We start from the raw sequence: 18,308 nt of genomic DNA on the forward strand, positions 1-18,308 counted from the left end.
TAGCAGCTTTATTGATAATGGCTGAAAATTGAAAGCAACCAAGCTGGGGATATAGCGGATATAGCTCAGCTGGTAGTGTGCTTGCCTTGCAAGCACAAGGCCCTGGGTTCAATCTCCAGCACTGCAAAAAAAAAAAAAAAAAGGCAACCAAGACATCCTTTATTAGGTGAATGGATAAACTGCAGTATATTCATACAAGGGAAGAGTATTGAGTAATATAAAGAAATGAACTTTCAAACTGTGAAGTCATGGAGGAAATTTAAGTGCACATTGCTAAATGAACAAAGCCAGTCTGAAAATGCAACAGAACCTCTGAGACTCTAGAAATACATCCTAGAAAAGACAACACTGTGGAGACAGTAGAAAAAGATCAATAGTTTCCAGGTGTTCAAGAGGGGAAGGGATGAATAGAGCACATTTAGGGATGTGAAACTACCCTGCCTAACAGTATTATGGTGGATACATGACAGTATGCATTTATCAAAATCCATAGAACTGACCAACATAAAGAATAACATAACCCACAGAATTCAGTTTATAATAATGTATCAGTATCAGTATTGGTTCATTAATTGGTAACAAATATACCACCCGAATGCAAGATGTTAATAATAGGTGAAACTGTGAGGGAAGGAGAAAGGAGATATATGTGAACTTACTCTCTCTCTATCCCTCTGCCTGACTATTCTGTAATCATAAAACTGACCTAAAAACTAAAGTCTATTCAATTTATAAAATAACTGAAAAGATTTGGGGGGAAAAATCATGATGGGGGAAAAAACAATGTTTTAGTCAGCTTTTTCACTGTTGTGACTAAAAGACCCAACCAGAACAATCGTAGAAGAGGAAGAGTTTATTTGGGGTCTCACGGTTTCAGAGATCTCAGTCCAAAGATCTCAGTCCATGGACAGTCAGCTCCATCATGGCCCAAGACTGTGACAGAGAGAAGCAGCTCACATGATGATCAGATAGCAAAGAGAGACTCCACTTGTCAGATACAAATATATACCTCAAAGCCATGCCCCCAATGCCCAACCTCCTCCAGCCACACCCCAACTGCCTTCAGTTACTATTCAATTAATCCCATCAGGTGACTGATTTGCTGATTGGGTTAAGGCTTTCATAATCCAATCATTTCTTCTCTGAACCTTCTTGCATTATCTCACTTGTGAGCTTCTGGGGGACGCCTAACATCCAAACTATAACAAACAGTGAAAAAGCTATGCAACATCACAACCAGAGCAACCCAAAAACTTTTACACACCTATTGAAAGTGCTAGCAAAGTTAAGAATACAAGTTCAGGGATGGGGAGATAGCTCAGTTGATAGAGTGCTTGCCTCGCAAGCACAAGGCCCTGAGTTCAATCCCTAGTCACTGCAAAGAAAAAAAAAAAAAAAAAAGAATACAAGTTCAGAAATATTTTACACTATACGTAAAACTTTTCAAATTTGTTTTAGTTAAGAACAAATGAGGGATGGGGTTGTGGCTCAGTGGTAGAGTGCCTGCCTGGTATGTGTGAGGCACTGGGTTCGATGCTGAGCACCACATATAAATAAATAAATAAAATAAAATAATAAAGATATTTTTAAAAAAAGAACAAATTATAGGAAAATATAAGGAAATACTGAGTATGAGAACAAGGGCAAATAAACAAATATCAGGAAGAACCATGTAATATATATTTTCAAGAAAGAGCATGTGCTAAGAGATAAAAAGGGAGGTGAATTAACATTGGGTACAAGGCTGCTTTCCTCCATAACTTACTGCATTCAGCCGTCTTAGTGGACTTGAATATCAGTTACTGCTGCTTGATAATCAAAACATTAACACACGGGGAAAATTGTGCATGAAACAATTGATTTCCACATTCTATTGACATCCCTATTTCTCAATTATGTATTAACTGACTCATATTACAGAAGCATATGTTGTAACAGAGTAAAAAAATGGCTTTTGTTTCTTTAACCAAGCAAAATAATTTAAGCCAATTTCTACGTGACAACTCACACATTTGTGGACACTAAGCTCAAGATACTCTATCATATGAATTAGATTCAACAGTAAATATGGCACAGGGTTTGAAGTATACTTTTAGGAAACAATTTAAGGCTTATGTGTAGTAAAATTACAACCAATCAATGAAACTTATTTTAAATAGGTCATTCAGAACTGAAACACTTAGGGCATTTTTCTTTGCAGAAAAGTTTACCAGCAAAACATAAAATCTCATTTTCAATGGGACTTATCAAATAGGCCAGCATTAGATCATTATCTGCACTGAAGTGTCATCATACTCAATTCACTTATGAGTCTTCTCACTTAGATAATTTCTTCACTGTTGACAAAATCCAGCACAGTCATTTTCTAATCAAATCTAATCATTCTATTACCACCCTCTCTAATCCTATTTCAGCACTCTTTGGCTACTCTTGAGATATAAGATGGTAAAATGACCTAGAGGAAAAATTCTAAAAAAATGAAGAAGAAAAACTTAAAACTAATAGAGTTATTTTTAAAAGTACAGGACTTTAAACCACTCAATATCTAATTGCAAAACTGGCACTAAGATCATGGTTCATTCATTTATAGAAGAAGTTTTGAAGTGTTCCTTAGGGATTATGTTGGATTATAGAAATGAACTTCCGGGAGGTCCATGAATGCCTGAGTTGTGAGCAAAACATTTGCATATATGTATTTTAGAGAGGTGGCATGTATTTCCTATTAAAATTTCAAAGTCATTTTTAATCCTTCCCCCCACCACCCCCCAAAAAAAAGATTACAACCACTTAGATAGGAAGAAGGCATGGATAGCTAAAAATAACAGTCAAAATAGGAGTGCATTCAAAAAAATAAGCAGTCAACTTTTTGACCTAGCTAATTGTTTAATGTCATCTAAAGTCAAATAAGCATTAGATTGATTCAGTTGACTTTTGTGTCCCTGTGATTAAAATACCCAGTGAGAACAACTTAGAGGGGGAAACAGAGTTCTCAGTCCATAGACAGTTGACTCCATTGCTCTGGGACTAAGGTAAAGCAATACATCATGGAGGAAGGGCATGGTGGAGGTAAGCTGCTCATTTCAAGACAGAAGGAAGGAAAGAGAGAGAGAGAGAGAGAGAGAGAGAGAGAGGAGACCAAGACCACAGGAAGAACAACCATTCCAGGGCTGTCCCCAGTGACCCACCTCTTCTAGTCACATCCCAACTGCCTACATTTACCAGTCAGTCAGTCCATGTGAACTTGGATGCACTAATTAGGCTGCAGTTCTTATAATTTAATCATCTCACCTTTTATTATTCCTGCATTAATGGGAGCTTGGACACCTAATATCCAAATCATAATAGTAAGTGATATGTTGAACAAGATTTAATGACAACCATATTGTTGACATAGAGAAGATTGTATAAACTAGGAATTGTTTTATGTAGAATATTTGTGTATAAAATAAGAATGTAACGACAAAAAAGAAGAAAGATGATTCTGTGTGAAAGGTATAAATAATGTCACTCACATATTTACCTTTCTAATAATTTATGTTGCTCTGAAAATAAATCATGGAGTCTCTGGAAGTATAGGTTAAACCATATTGTTTTAGAATAACATTCATATAGTTCATACCTCTCGGAAATTTTTTATAGAGGTTGAGCAAGGGTTTGAAATGCAAGCAAGTGTTCTGTGTTTTATCTTTATACAATTCTTCACTTATTTGGCAGTGGAGAATAAAATATAAATTGCATATTAATTTCTGTGCTTCTATGAACTTTGTAAAACTTGCCATGTAGGTTTACAATGTATCTCAAGGGCAAAGAACAAATCTCATTTATCTTTGTATCCCAGAACCTTGCAAAAGAAGTAGGACATAATGAATTTCTTAATCCATTATACTTTCCTGAATGAGCCACGTTGCAGATGTTTGAGAACATCGTCACCTTTTACACAGCTTGAAAAAGGTGAAGGTCATGCACTAACACACACCAAGACCTAATTTATAGTTAAAGCTTTTCTTTGGCACCCATTCAAAATTATTAACTGGAAGCACCATATAAAATGATGTTTGTACAGATTTTTTTAAAAACACAAAACTATTCAGAGCAACCTTCAAAATCTATGTATGTGCATATGATGTAAGTGACTTAACAAATCAACATTCATACAAATTATCTATGAAAAACTAGCCCTATACCTCTTTCTAAACCATGTAAGAATTAAGTCTATAACTTCTAGATTTTAAAAATCAGCTTTATGATCATTTACCTTGGGGCCATATTTAAAGTCATAGAATGATAAGTCAAAATCCCTAACCAAAATAACAAATTCTTGGAATGGGGCCCATATATCAACAGCAGAATCAAGTAACTCGGTTCTGTTCCCTTGAGCTAGAATTCCAAAAAGAATGGATGATTACAGATCATAGTATGGAAGTATAGAATGAAGTCAACTGTACCATGGGTCCAGGCAGGGTCAAAATCTTTAAATCCAATGAATCAAATTCATAAACAATTTGTTAATGCTGTGCCAGCAAAATATTTCCATAATTAACTTCTGGACTGATTGGAACAGATTATTTTGCAACAGTCTAGAAATGTAAAAGAAAAAAAAAATAGATGGAATAAAATTACTTCCTTTTCACACTATATGAGTAACTTTGTTTCCAGAATACAATTTCTAGCACTTTGCTAGTTGAAGTGCACCAAGACTAGCAACCTTTTTCAACACCTACAGTGTTGTTAGAAATGAAGAATCTGAGACTTCAAAACCACACCTACTAAATTAGAATCTGCATTTTAGTAATATCCCCAGGGGATTCATTTGTACATTAAATTTCAAGAAGCACTGTTCTAGCCCACGGTACTAATAAATTATGTGGCCTTTAACAAGTTTGTAAAACAATAGTGAGAAAAATGTCACTAGAAGAAGATACATCTTCCTCTCTCTTTCATAATAGGCAATGACATCATCTATTTTTTAGGATGTTTTAATAGTCTTCATTTAAGACTATTAAAGAACAATTTTTTCCAGTATGACTTTTTATGAACTCCCAGGTATACTTTGCCCAACTTTTCAAGGTCATTACATTTCCTAACTTATTAAATACCCTAAATAACCATCACATTTCTATTCACCTTATTATTAAAACTTGTCACACATTAAGTGTTCTCAATTTTTTAAAGAATTATTATTATTAAAATGGACGATGTCCTAATTCTGTATCTGTATCTTCCCCCAAAACCAACAATTTACTAGATCATCGGGTGAATAATTTGTAGGAAACCTACAGGTGCTTGCAAATTGTAGGTTCTGGATATAGATCAAAACATGAATGGAATCAGAAATCTTAAAACTGAGTTTGGAGAAAAAAAAATAGAGCCCTAAATTAGAGGTAAGGAAGAAGATTTCTGTTGTTTAAATTTGTTTTGCTTTGTTTTCAAAGCGGTGTGTTGCAAGCTACATGTTCAACGCTGTTTAGAAAACTGCCTCGCAGCTACCTAAAGATTTTATTGGAGCGTTCTTCTAGCTGATATTTAGGAGCAAGGTCTCACTATGTAACATTTCAGGACTACGGACAGCGCCTAGGCGCCTACTCCTGGAATGGGAGGGGATTCGTTTGGGTTTATTTCGAAGAAAAACGGAAAGGATAGGGGTAAAGAACTCCAAGTGACGCATTCAGTCCCCAGCTATACCAGTACACCTTTCACTCCCGTTTTTTCCTTTATCCGATGATAAAGGAAATCTAGAGCCTACTGATCGGCGGAGGCTGCTGTCATCACGCGCAGCAAAATGCCCGCGGCACATCTGGGGATGCAGCAAAGAGAGGAAAGCAAGGATTGTCACAATAAATTAACGAAAATCTCACGGCCCTCGGAAGCAAAATGATGATGAACCCTGATTGCTAATCTTCAGGGTGTGATATGCGCGAACATGAGCGCCTGTTTCCTTTTTTTTTTTTTTTTTTTTTTTTTTCTTTTTAGCAGACCTGAAGAATAGAGCCTGTTGCTGCTGTAGCTGATGCCCTTCCCCCTCTGGTTTTCCACCTCCTTTCAGTCTTACACACATACAGTCAGAGGCTCTCACATTCATACGCGCGCGCAAATATTTACAGTGACACACCAAAGAAATCAACACATTTTCCTACAAACCGTATGCGCGCACACACGTACTTCGGCGGGCGCCCACGTCCTCTCTCACCGACAGACACAGACATTTACACACTTAGGCCAGGAAAGCGCTAACCACGGTCCTGTGACTCCACGCAGGTTCCCAGAATACGTCTATTACACTGTTACTGAACCGATCAGCGAACACAGACAAACCTGCCAACACTTAAGTCTACTCGCTGGATTTCATCTCCATGACAACAAGCATGGAAGGTGAGACATTGCTGCCTGCGAAGTAACTTTCTCTTCCTTCTCCCCGCATTAACTGACAGGGTTCCAGTACAGATCCAGATGAGGAGCATATCCTCATTCTCTTGCCTTTCTGAAGCAAGAGAGCGAGAGGTGGGTGGGGGGAGCCTGCGGGACTGGTGAGTTCAAATTCTTAAGAGGAATGGGCCCTAATGCTTCTGCAGCTACTGACGCCTCTTGTTTAAAAAAAAAAAAAAGAAAGAAAGAAAGAAAGAAAGAAATGTGTGTATGGATTGTTGATTCTTTTCCCATAATGTTTGATAGGAAGTTTCCATTCTTCTTCAGTTTAATATTTAGAAAGAACTGGAGACAAACAACGTAGAATAATAATGATGATCTAGGTTTCTCTATAGTGAGACATTTTGAGAATTTTCAGATCAGGTTTTTCAGTGCTTGGGAAGGAATGTCAGAGGAGCCATCCAAAAAGAGTCTCAAGAGAAAAATTCTCTTAAGATTGAAATCTGAAGGGTTTGGGGGTGGATTCTGGAAGATCCTAAGGTTTAATCTCTGGGAAAATCTGAAATTTATGCACCATGATGAAGACATCTGGGTTTGTAATTTAAGGTTTTCCTTTGATTCCAACACATTCCATTACTAATTATTAGCTAGCTCTGTGCAAAAGTGACCTCAATAATGCTCTTTTCCCTCTTAACTTTTAACAGGATTTTAAAACCTTTTTATTTGGTGCAGGGTGTGTGTGTCTATGTATGGGAGGGCTCATTTTTTTAAGCTGGGGTTTTCTTATATGTGTCCTTTCATGAAATTATGAATGTCATGTCATTGGTATTAGGAATTATTATGTATAATGACCAGTACTAAAACTTTTTATCCAGAACATCATATTTCACTCTAATAGTAACTATTTGAGATTTTCTGTTTGTAATGCCTTTACTAAATAAATAAACAAGGGAAAAAAACCTGTTGATTAAAATGAAAATACTAGAGGTTTTTTTTTTAATGGGTCCATGCTTTCACCATTGGCTTCCACAATTATGTATTTTTGCATGCAAGTTTAATACCTATGTTTCTGAAAAGTGAAATTTTAATTTCTTTATCCATAAACATATCTCATAGAAGAAATAAATATCACCTTCAACATTCACATATATGAACGACTCGATATCTATACAAATACTAACATTTCTTGACTACTTACAATGGTATGATTAGTATGACTAATCATAGGATTTTGTTTTTTCATTTGCTGATTTGCAACTATGAAGCAGAATCCATGAAATTTGGTCCTTTTGATATCTACAGGTATGCCCTTGGCCCAATCCTATGACTCATCAGAACTTCAAATGTCAGCTCCTGACATTTGCCATGAAAGAAATGAAGTACTTTCAACCCAGTTGCTTGTTTCTGAGTGCCTAAACATTAATTTGAATGAATATGGCTCAAAGCAGTAATTTATTATTTCCAGTAGAACTATAAAAATGTATTTAAAACATTTTAATCAATATAAATAGAAACCCTGATATTTAAACTATGCAAAGTTAATAATTTTATCAATTTTTTGTGGTATAGCATATTTAAAATAATTTTTACCACTATTTAATTTTACATTTGATCTTTTTTATTCATCAAATTTTCTCAACTATTTTTTCTCATTTTTTAAATTTATGGTTTTGTTCCTTCATAATCTAAAATTTCTCTCATATTTCTTTCATTTTCTATTTCCTAGTAAACAGGATGTTAAGATGATGTTTCCTCCTGAGGTAGGCATTACAATGTCTATTGTGCAGAACCTAATGATGTTTTGCTTTCCAATTTCTTTCAGCAATTAGAGAAAGTAAAAATGTATCTTCCTTCCAGTTATCAAATACTTTGGATTCCTTATTAATTTTTAAGAAATCAGTGTTGTAATTGAAGACTTTTATTTGTTTTTTATTGTATTATGTTATTAACAGTATTTTTATGTTCTATTATGTTCCATATCAATAGAAAAGCACAAAGCAGGGCTGGGGAGATAGCTCAGCTGGTAGAGTGCTTGCTTCACAAGCACAAGGCCCTGAGTTTCATCCCCAGAACCAAAAAAAAAAAAAAAAAAAAAAAAGGCACAAAGCTGACCCTACTTAGTAATGTATTCTCAAAATCCTTAGAGTTAAAAAAAAAACCTTTAGACTTCATGCCGAAATTAGACAAGTTGTTCATTTCATAAGTCAAATAAAATGGAAAGTTTGGGCAATTATTTGAAAAATTCAGGCCTCAAATACCAGTATTTCAATTGCTACATATAGTCTTTAAACTATCAAGACCATCTATTTGCTAATTCTATTATTGGGCAAGTGTTTAACTTTTATTTGTTTGTGTAGAAGCAGCCTGCAGCAATAGACAGACTTTTTTTCAACTTTTGAATATTATTTTTTCAATTGTTCTCCTTGACCTGTATTTTGTTTTCATCTTTAGTGTGGAGTAGAATTTTAAGATGAATATAGAAATCTAAATTTTTCCTCTTAAAGTATTAACAAAATATCTGTTCTTTCCCAACCCAATTTTATGTTAAAAAAATTTTTCATAGTCCTTTGAACCCAAGGTACTCAACTTTTTTGTTTGTTTGTTTGCTTTTCCTTTTTTTCTTTTTTGGCAGTTCTAAGGATTACACCATGAACCTCATACATACTAGGCAAGTGCTCTACCACTGAGTTACATTCTAGCACTTTTTATTTTGAGACAGGGTCACACCAAGTTGCATAGGTAGGCCTTAGACTTGTGATTCTTCTGCCTTAGCCTCCCAAGTAGCTGGGAATACACATGAGCACCTCCATGCCTGGCTTGTTTTTTCTATTGAAAACTGAATATATGTTCATGTCTTTATTATTGAAAATGATAAATCTAATGATTTAAGCTTCTGCACCTTTAACTTTTGTGCAAGTAAAACTTACTTTGTCAAGTTTCCTCCATCACCTGACTCCATTCTCATTGCCCATCATGCCTAAATACCCTTCAACTTAGTGTCCAGACATTAGAAAATAATGTTTTGTTTTGTTTGGTACTAGGGATTGAACCCAGGGTGCTTAAACAATGAGCCACATCCCAGCCATTTTTTATATTTTATTTAAAGACAGTGTCTCTCCAGGTTGCTTCAGGGCCTCATTAAGTTGCTGAGACTGGTTTTGAACTTGTGATCCTTCTGCCTCAGCCTCCTGAACCGCTGGGACTACAAAAGTGTGCCTGAATCTCTCTAAATTTTGTTTATCCTCTTGGAATATCTCTTTCTTTTCATCAAGATGTTGGGGTAATGAACAACCCCATATGGTTGTTGTGTGGATAAAACAATATAAGTAAGGCATTATTTGATACATAGTCTATATCAGATACAAGTTTTCTTCCCTTTTTTATTGCCTTGGTAGAAACCTACATTGTTTTATTCTTGTTTGAGCATGGCTCCTCTCCTTTCCTGGTCAGAATCTCTATGAGTAAGAGGTGTCCTTCCTAGTACAACATAGTAGCAACACAATAAATATTTTTGGGTAAAAGTATAGTGCATATATATTACTTCATATATGCCTGACTGATGCGTAATAATATTACTACTTTCTATCATTTGCATCTCCATCAATTTAAGATAGCATTTGGTGGTGGTGGTGGTGATGGTGGTACTAGGGATTGAACCCAGGGGCACTTTACCACTGAGCTACATACCCAGCCCTTTTTTAAAATTTTTATTTTTGAGATTGGCTCTTGCTTAGGGCCTCACTAAGTTCCTCAAATTTACAATCCTCCTGCCTCAGCCTCCTAAGCTCCTGGGATTATGGGTGTGTGCCAGTACTTCTGGCCAGCATCTGCTTTTTAAGTCATCACCTCACAGCTTTGATTTGTACTAGTATTTGATTAATTGCAGCTTGCAGACTTATTTCACATAAACTGTCACACCATGTCTCCCCCATTTAAGGATGGTACATCTTCCTTCCATTAAACACAGGATTTTTAGAAATGTTAAATTTTATGTTCTGGTTTCTGCCCAGAATTATTCTCATCAGAATTGTTTTGAGTTCTGATTCTGTGAGCTATCATATAGTTTCAGCTAAGCATTGTGTCAAATTTAATAAACATCACTCAAAGGCCTTCAACCTACTTACTATTAAAAACACTAAAGAGGATGTAGATAGTTCTTTGTGATACTACATTGTAGACCTATCTCCATGACTACAGAACCAAATATTTATTAGGGTAGTACACTGAAGTATGAATCTACATAAAAAATACTATTATTCAAGAATATCTCCCTTATACCTCACAAAAATCGTAGGCAACTGCTAAGGGCATTGCCAAAAACACCAAGTCATGTTCATGCTATTTCCCCAATTCATGATAGTAGTAAACTTTCCAAAAGGAAAGTGAATTTGACATTTGCTATAGTTTAGACTTTGTGTATCAACCAAAAGCCCATGTGTTAAAGGCTTGGTTGCCACATGGTGAAGCTATTAGAAAATAATGGAACCTTTAGGAAGTGGAGCCTAGTGCAAGAAAGTTAGATCATTGGGGGCAAGCCCTTAAAGGAGATATTGGGACACCAGTGTCTGTCTGTCTCTCTGTCTGTCTCTCTTTCCTCTCTCCCCGCTATCTGGCTACCATGAAGTAAGTATTTTGCTTCACCAGATAATACCTGCCATTATGTATTATTGCCCAAGAGCAATGGAGTCAACTGAACAAGGATTGAAACTTTTGAAACAATGAGCTAAAATAAACTTTTCATCCTTTAAGTTGATTCTCTCAGGTATTTTATCACAGCAATGGAAAGCTGATTAACACCGCATTACTTATTAAACTCCTATTAACTTTTAGTACCTCCTTAAAATCTGACAAATTAGATTAATTGCAAATTATCAATATACAATTTTCATAATTCTCCCTTACTTCTTTTTTTTGAAGGGTATGGGAATTGAATCCAGGGGAATTTTACCAGTGAGCTACAGCCTAGCCTCTTTTAATTTTTATTTTGAGGCAGGGTCTCACTAAGTTACTTAGGGTCTTGATAATCTGCTGAGAATGAGCTTGAATTTATGCTTCTCCTACCTTAACTTCCCAAGTCACTGGGATTATAGGCATGCACCACCGTGCCCAGCTCCCCCTTAATTCTTTTGAACATAGAAATATCTGTAGGTCCACACCTGTAAACCTGGCAGCTCTCTCATGGTCAGTAACTTCTGAAAGATCTTGAAAGCATATTTGCAAGTTACATATCATCTGAACCTAGGAATTTAAACTCATTTAATGGGGCTAAACATTATTCTACTACATTCTTGCCCTTACATTGTTAGATTTTTCTGTCATTTTTAAAGATCATTCTACATTGGTTAAAAAGACAAAAGTAGGTATAATAGTTCTATCTTTTCTTTGTCACTTGGTACATTAGATTATCTTGTATGAATGGAGGGATTTAATTCTTTATCAGCCAATGTCTTGATCTGAGCATATCACATATGAAATCTGTCCTCCTACTTCAATTATTTTGCAATGACTGTTTCCTGAAACTTCCATGCTCTTCACTCCCTATATTTTCATGTCTCCTTCCTTGACATCATTCAAGTTTGAGGTCAGATATTGTCTCCCCAGAGAGATTTTGCAGCCTCTTAAACTCAAGGAGTGCCCCTCATCTTCCACAATTTTTTTTCCTTTTAACTTGTCTTTCTTTCACAACATTTACAACTATGACTACATGGCACAATGTATAGATAAAGATATACAGAGTTAGATTAAAAAAAAAAAGTGTCCATCTTTTCCACTGGTATGTAATACTCAGTATGATAGGTATATATCGTTATCAAGTTCACCACACTTAACACCAAGGACAGCACTGACACATAACATAGTCAACATGTATTTGTTCAATGAGTAAGTTTTAAAACATATTATATGTTACCTTAAGTTCATTCAACTCTTTAATTCCTGAAACACATTTAAAGTTTTTGGTCACTTTTCAGCATTTACCCTAGTTACACTGCATTTTTTCTTTATTTATACCAATAATAGATTCAGTGCTTATAAATATACTTAATGTCATCAAATAGCCATTTATCTATTCCTCCAAGGAATAATAAAAAATAGTAACTTTAGTCATTTACTAGGTGATTCAGTATATTCATTCATTATTCATACCCCTACCTGATTCCAATAACCTGGGAAGTATCTTACAATAATCCTCTTGCCTAAGGGTAAGAGTCAAGTATTGTAGAGGGCAGGGCAAAGAAAGGGAAGTATAATTATGCCAGAAATCTATGCTAACCAAAGTTGCTACAGTAGAATGCCTGGTACAGATTAACGCCAAAATAACATGATGACTACATATTTTCCTGAAAGAAAGAAAGAAAGAAACAACACTTACAAAGTTATTAGGAAAAACTAACTTTCTCTACCTTTGAACACTAAAAATCACATTTCTGGGAATATTATGTTAATCAATTTGATTTTTAAAAAAGAGCAGAAACACTGAACTCTGAAAAAGTTGCTGAATTTTAATATGACTCTTCAAGACCATTTTTTTGGGGGGGCTACTGAGGACTGAACACAGGGGTGCTTTATTACTGTGCTACATCTGTAGTTACTTTTAATTCTTTTTTATTTTTTATTTAGAGACATTGTTTCCCTAAATTGCTTAGGGCCTCACTAAATTTCTAAAGCTGTCCTTGAACTTGTCATCCTCCAGCCTCAGATCCCAAGTCATTGGGATTACAAAAGTGCACCATCATACTGGGTTTCAAGATGAATTTTTGAAATCAAATGCAAGTTCTTTCACTCATTTCATTTTAAAGTAAATGCATTTTTGTGTGTTTTTTCTGGATATTATAACATTAGATTAATTTTATTTTTTGTGGTGGGGTACCGGGGATTGAACCCAGGAACACTTAACCACTGAGCCACATCCCAGCCCTTTTACTTTTTATTTTGAGACAGAGTCTAGCTAAGTTGCTTAGGGCCTTTTTAAGTTTCTGAGACTGACTTTGAACTTGAGATCCTCCTGCCTCAGCCTTCTGAGCTCCTAGGATTACAGCCAAGTACCACCACTCCTGACCTACATTGATTTTTTAACAATAATTTCATCAAGTATTATGTTTTGCAATGTATTTACTTAAATTAAATTCAAATATTTATTGAATACCTACAATGTAACAGGAACTATAGTCACTACTTGTGAAATAATTATTTTTCCATTAAAAATGCAACTTAGAGGGCTAGGTATATAGCTCAGTTGGTAGAGTGTTTGCCTCACTTGCACAAGGCTCTGGGTTCAATCCCCAGCACCACACACACACACACACACACACATACATACACACACACACATATATAAAATGCAACTTAGTGAGTCACTAAGCAACTTTGGGAGAACCTGTCTCTAAAAAAAGGGCTGGGAATGTGGCTCAGTGGTAGAGTACCCCTGGTTTCAATCTCTAGTACCACGCCCCGCCCCCCCAGAAAGAATAACTCATTAATTCACATATTGTCTGAGACTCTAAGAATAGAGTATTATCTGGTATATCTTCAATTTAATAGAACTAACTAAGATGAGTGGATTTTTGCTACATTTAGAAAATGCTTCTTTTTGTTGTCTTGTTTGTTTTGTCAGTTGGTAAGTTATACTTAAAATGACAGAATATGGTTGATTAATTACTTGCCAAAAGATAACTGACTTAACCCTTTCAGTGATTTAACTCTTTCAGTGACCCTGAATTTGAGTCTATGCTATGATCTTTTAAAAACACTTAAATAAATTTAGCTACTAATATAACTATAGTCAGTTTAGGCTATTTCTACATGATGGCAAAATGAACTAGCTAAAAATGAACTGATATTTTAAAACACCCAGGTGGTTTAACTTTAATGATGCAAATTGTTGCCTGCTGGGTTTCCCAGAAACCAGACCCTGAGACAGAAGTTAGTATGCCAGAGGTTTATTAAGGAAAGCCCTTGGGCTCAACTCCTGTAGAAGAGTGGAGAATTAAGCAGGAGTGGGCAGAAGCTGAACTGTGATGTGGACCCAATGACAGACTCAGCTGACCCCATGTGGATCTCTGGAGTTAGAATTATCCTTCAGCATTGACTCTGCTTTGCGTCAAGATGGCCATGCCTTTGTACTATCATAGCAATCAGTCACTGAACGTGGTCTTCCATGGAAAAGGCCATGACCTTAGGTGAGGTAGACTCAGGTTGAGACAATCCATGAAAGGAACAGAAAATTGAGAACTTTTTGCTAGCAACATTCCCAGCTGCTGGGAAATGATTCCTTCATTGAAGATAATCTATTGGGCATACCACAATTTCCACAAATAATTCAGGTTTATTGCCTCGTCTTACCACACATACCCTGAAATATTAACTGAAATATCAAATAGTAAGAATTCACTCTAATGAAAAAACATTCAGTCAGTTATATGACAAAGCTTGGTTTACATCTCCATGTGGAAACATTCTCCTTTTCATTTTCTCCATCCATTAACAAATGGACTAGATTGTGTCTGTGTCTCAACAAATATCTTTAATTGACAAAAGCAAAAAAAAATTGAGAATTAGTCAGAAAAAAAAGTTCTGTTAAGTCTCAGGGCCATTAGATATTCAGCCTACTCTCCTGTGCCTTTTAAGACAGATAATTCAAGAACCTGGTCTTCAGAAAGATTATTCTGAGCCACATAAGTGATCTAAATTTAAAAATAAATATGTATATATATAGTAATTTCATGATATTCTTACTTATCAGGGCATGAAAATGATTTAGTGAAAAGTCAACAGAGGAGTTTAACTCAATCTTTCCCTTTTATTAAACAAAGGGTCAAATAACTAGCATACTCCAGAATATTGAATATTTCTGCAACTTGAGGTTTGAAGATAGTGCTCTTTTTTAATTCAAACTTTTGAAAGTACTAAATACTTTTGAAAGCCACAATTCTTGCCATTATTATTCTTTCCATTCCTTATCTCCCACCCTTTGTTCTCTTTCAATTGTTTTCTCAAAATTGAGTCCAAAAACATCTTAATGTCAGCCATTTAAAATAAACATAATTTTAAAACTGTCAGAAGAAGCAACAACAAAAAAAGAGGACACTTAGTCTAACATTTTCAGTTATTGCATGACAAGCTATTTGGTGACAATTTTCTTGAGGGCAGTAAGAGTTGTTGTACATTAGTAAGCATTTGATGTAATTAACTAATTTTATTTTGTACTTATTAATTTGATTAGCTTATTAAGATGTAAAATGTGAAAGAAACCCCAATTCTGCATACACTTTCTGAACATTTCAGCTATAGTTTTAGAATCTCAATATACTAAGAGCTTAGGAGTAGAAATATAGTCAGGACTGGGAAGTGGTTGAAGCTGAATTTGTAGAGAAAACATGCTGTCTAACTTGAATTTTATGTTTATTTAGGAGGTTCTGAAAGTTAATGGGGAAGATGGGCAGGTAGCTAAGGGCTCATCACAACTGCAGCTTTGTGCAAGCGGCTATGTTGGGAACTTCTAGAATTAACATAATTTAATAAACACAAGTTTTCTAAGAAATTCACATTGTATGGCGTGGTAGTGAATAAGAAAATACAATTACATAAGCATAAAATTTAAAAGGGTGAGAAAGAAGAACTGCATCTGTTTAAAAGAATTGGGGGCTGGAGAGATATCTCAGTTGGTAGAGTGCTTGCCTCACTTGCACAAGGCCCTGGGTTCAATCCCCAACACTGCAGAAAAACAAACAAACAAACACAAAAAGAGTTGGGATTTGCATCAGGCAAAATGGCATTGAATATAAACCTGGAAGTGTGGACTTTAAACAGCATGAATAGCATATGTCTTCGCTTTCCACCCCCAATCAGGTCATATTTATTCCAGAACACTTACAACACTAATAAGTACTAGAAATTTTCAAACAAAATACATTTATGAATATAACTTTAGATTCAGATGTTTTTCCCCTAGAAGGTCTATAATCACAATAGATCTTCTTTATAATGATTCAAAATAATCTCATATAACTTCAACAATAAAGCTTAACTTCTTTTTAAAATTTTTTTTGTAGATTGCCACAATGCCTTTATTTTGTTTTATTTATTTTTATGTGATGCTGAGGATTGAACCCAGTCCTCACACGTGCTAGACAAGCCTACCACTGAGTCACAACCTCAGCCCAAAGCTTAACTTCTTTATCCTCCTAAGCTCAGCAGTCTCTAAAGGTATTATTTCTCAGACTCTTGCTGAAAAGTTCATTTAATAAAATAATGGTGTTTAAGAAAAAAAAAACTGTTAGTTTTAAATTGTCGTCCATTTTCTCTGTTGCCTTCAGTTAATTGCAATATGACAGTCAATACCAGCACAGGACCCAGTTGGTTAACATTACTACTTACTGTTGTTGTTGTTGTTGTTGAAAGTAGAGTGTATTTTGACATATCATACATATATAATGTATGATATGATTTGATATATCATACATATATGGAGTTTAACTTCCCATTCTTGTGGTTGTATGTGATGTGGAGTTACACTGGTCATGTATTCATATATGACCGTAGGAAAGTTACGTCCAATTCATCTACTCTCTTTCCCATTCCCATCCCACCGCTCTTCCCCGCACTCTCCCCTGTCCAATTCTTTGAACCCCACTTCTCTCCCCCACCTATTGTGAGTCAGCATTCGCATATCAGAAAGAATATTCAGCCTTTGGTTTTTTGTGATTGGCTTACTTCACTTAGCATGATAATCTCCAGTTCCATCCTTTTATAGACAAATGCCATAATTTCATTCTTTATGACTGAATAATACTCCATTGTGTATATGTACCACTGTATGTGCTTATTTATTGTATTATCTATAATGCAAAATCAAAATGAAATTTATATGACAGTTCATATCAAAGAAAGCAATGACAAACCTTCTAGAAATTAATCAAAAGTGTTTAGGGTTAAACTTGAATATCCACCTTCATACTTGATTTTATATTTAAATATGTAGGAATGGTTTTATGTATGCAAAAAAGTAATTCTGTAATTACTTCATCTCCAATGCTAATTGGTTCTGATCCATATCTGATAATGTTGTCAAACATCTTTTGCCAGTTAAATCAAGGAAGTTTGAAATATGACAGATTTTATATGAAGATTTCCTATCTGATATTAATACAAGGGTAAAACTAAACTGAGTCCAATTTTATGCCTAGGCCAAAAGTTGCCTGCAGCAGAAATTTTGAAGAGCCACAATGATGTGCCAGTGAATAATGAGTAGTACCTACTGTGGCAATTCTTCAGCTAAGATGAGTGTCAACGAAGTCTCAGCTTTCTCATTGACTCTGGAGCAAAAAACTGGCTTTGCTTTTGTTGGAATTCTGTGCATCTTCTTGGGACTTCTAATTATCAGATGCTTCAAAATTCTCTTAGATCCATATAGTAGCATGCCTTCCTCTACATGGGAAGATGAAGTTGAAGAGTTTGATAAAGGGACATTTGAATATGCACTCGCATGAGTTTCAGCTTTATGCTTTTCATGGTTGTGCTATTGGAACATGTGGTGGCTACATTTGTAATTACCCTGTGTATGCTGGAGAGAAACTCATTGCAGTCACTCAATTCAATAAACATCTGTGATTGATTTATCCACCATGCTGTGTAAATGATAAACCACTGTTAGGACTCCTCACTTTCCTTTGTCCCTGCATCAAGGTTTCTAATGAATAAAACAAAACATGGTTCCACTTATAAACTATCTTTATTCTTTTTTTTATTGTAAACAAATGGGATACATGTTGTTTCTCTGTTTGTACATGGCGTAAAGGCATACCATTTGTGTAATCATAAATTTACATAGAGTAATGTTGTTTGATTCATTCTGTTATTTTTTCCCTTCCCCCCACCCCTCCCACCCCTCTTTACCCTCTATACAGTACTTCCTTCCTCCATACTTGCCCCCCTCCCTAACCCTAACT

At 35.3% G+C, this 18,308-nt stretch overlaps 1 protein-coding gene across 6 annotated transcripts; it reads left to right on the forward strand.

Moving 5' to 3' along the window:
• Positions 1 to 5,817: 5,817 nt before the first annotated feature.
• On the forward strand, positions 5,818 to 18,073 carry CTXN2 (cortexin 2). 6 transcript variants are annotated; one of them, XM_079126158.1, is made up of 4 exons: positions 6,065 to 6,369; positions 8,090 to 8,123; positions 16,677 to 16,715; positions 17,547 to 18,073. In XM_079126158.1, exon 4 carries the CDS (start codon positions 17,604 to 17,606, stop codon positions 17,847 to 17,849), a length of 246 nt encoding a protein of 81 aa, XP_078982284.1. In that variant the 5' UTR covers positions 6,065 to 6,369; positions 8,090 to 8,123; positions 16,677 to 16,715; positions 17,547 to 17,603; the 3' UTR covers positions 17,850 to 18,073. The 6 variants fall into 6 exon arrangements, with proteins under 6 accessions (XP_078982283.1, XP_078982284.1, XP_078982285.1 ...); XM_079126160.1 differs by lacking the exon at positions 6,065 to 6,369 and adding an exon at positions 6,829 to 6,955; XM_079126157.1 differs by lacking the exons at positions 8,090 to 8,123; positions 16,677 to 16,715 and adding an exon at positions 5,818 to 5,903 and having other exon boundaries at positions 6,256 to 6,369.
• Positions 18,074 to 18,308: the final 235 nt, after the last annotated feature.

The sequence above is a fragment of the Sciurus vulgaris genome, assembly GCF_902686455.1.
Source record: "Sciurus vulgaris genome assembly, chromosome: 2".
NCBI classification, from domain to species: Eukaryota; Metazoa; Chordata; class Mammalia; order Rodentia; family Sciuridae; genus Sciurus; species Sciurus vulgaris.

Excerpts from the sequence above, each read along its gene's own strand:
- CTXN2 (XM_079126157.1), top strand. The coding sequence starts at position 17,604 with ATGAGTAGTACCTACTGTGGCAATTCTTCAGCTAAGATGAGTGTCAAC.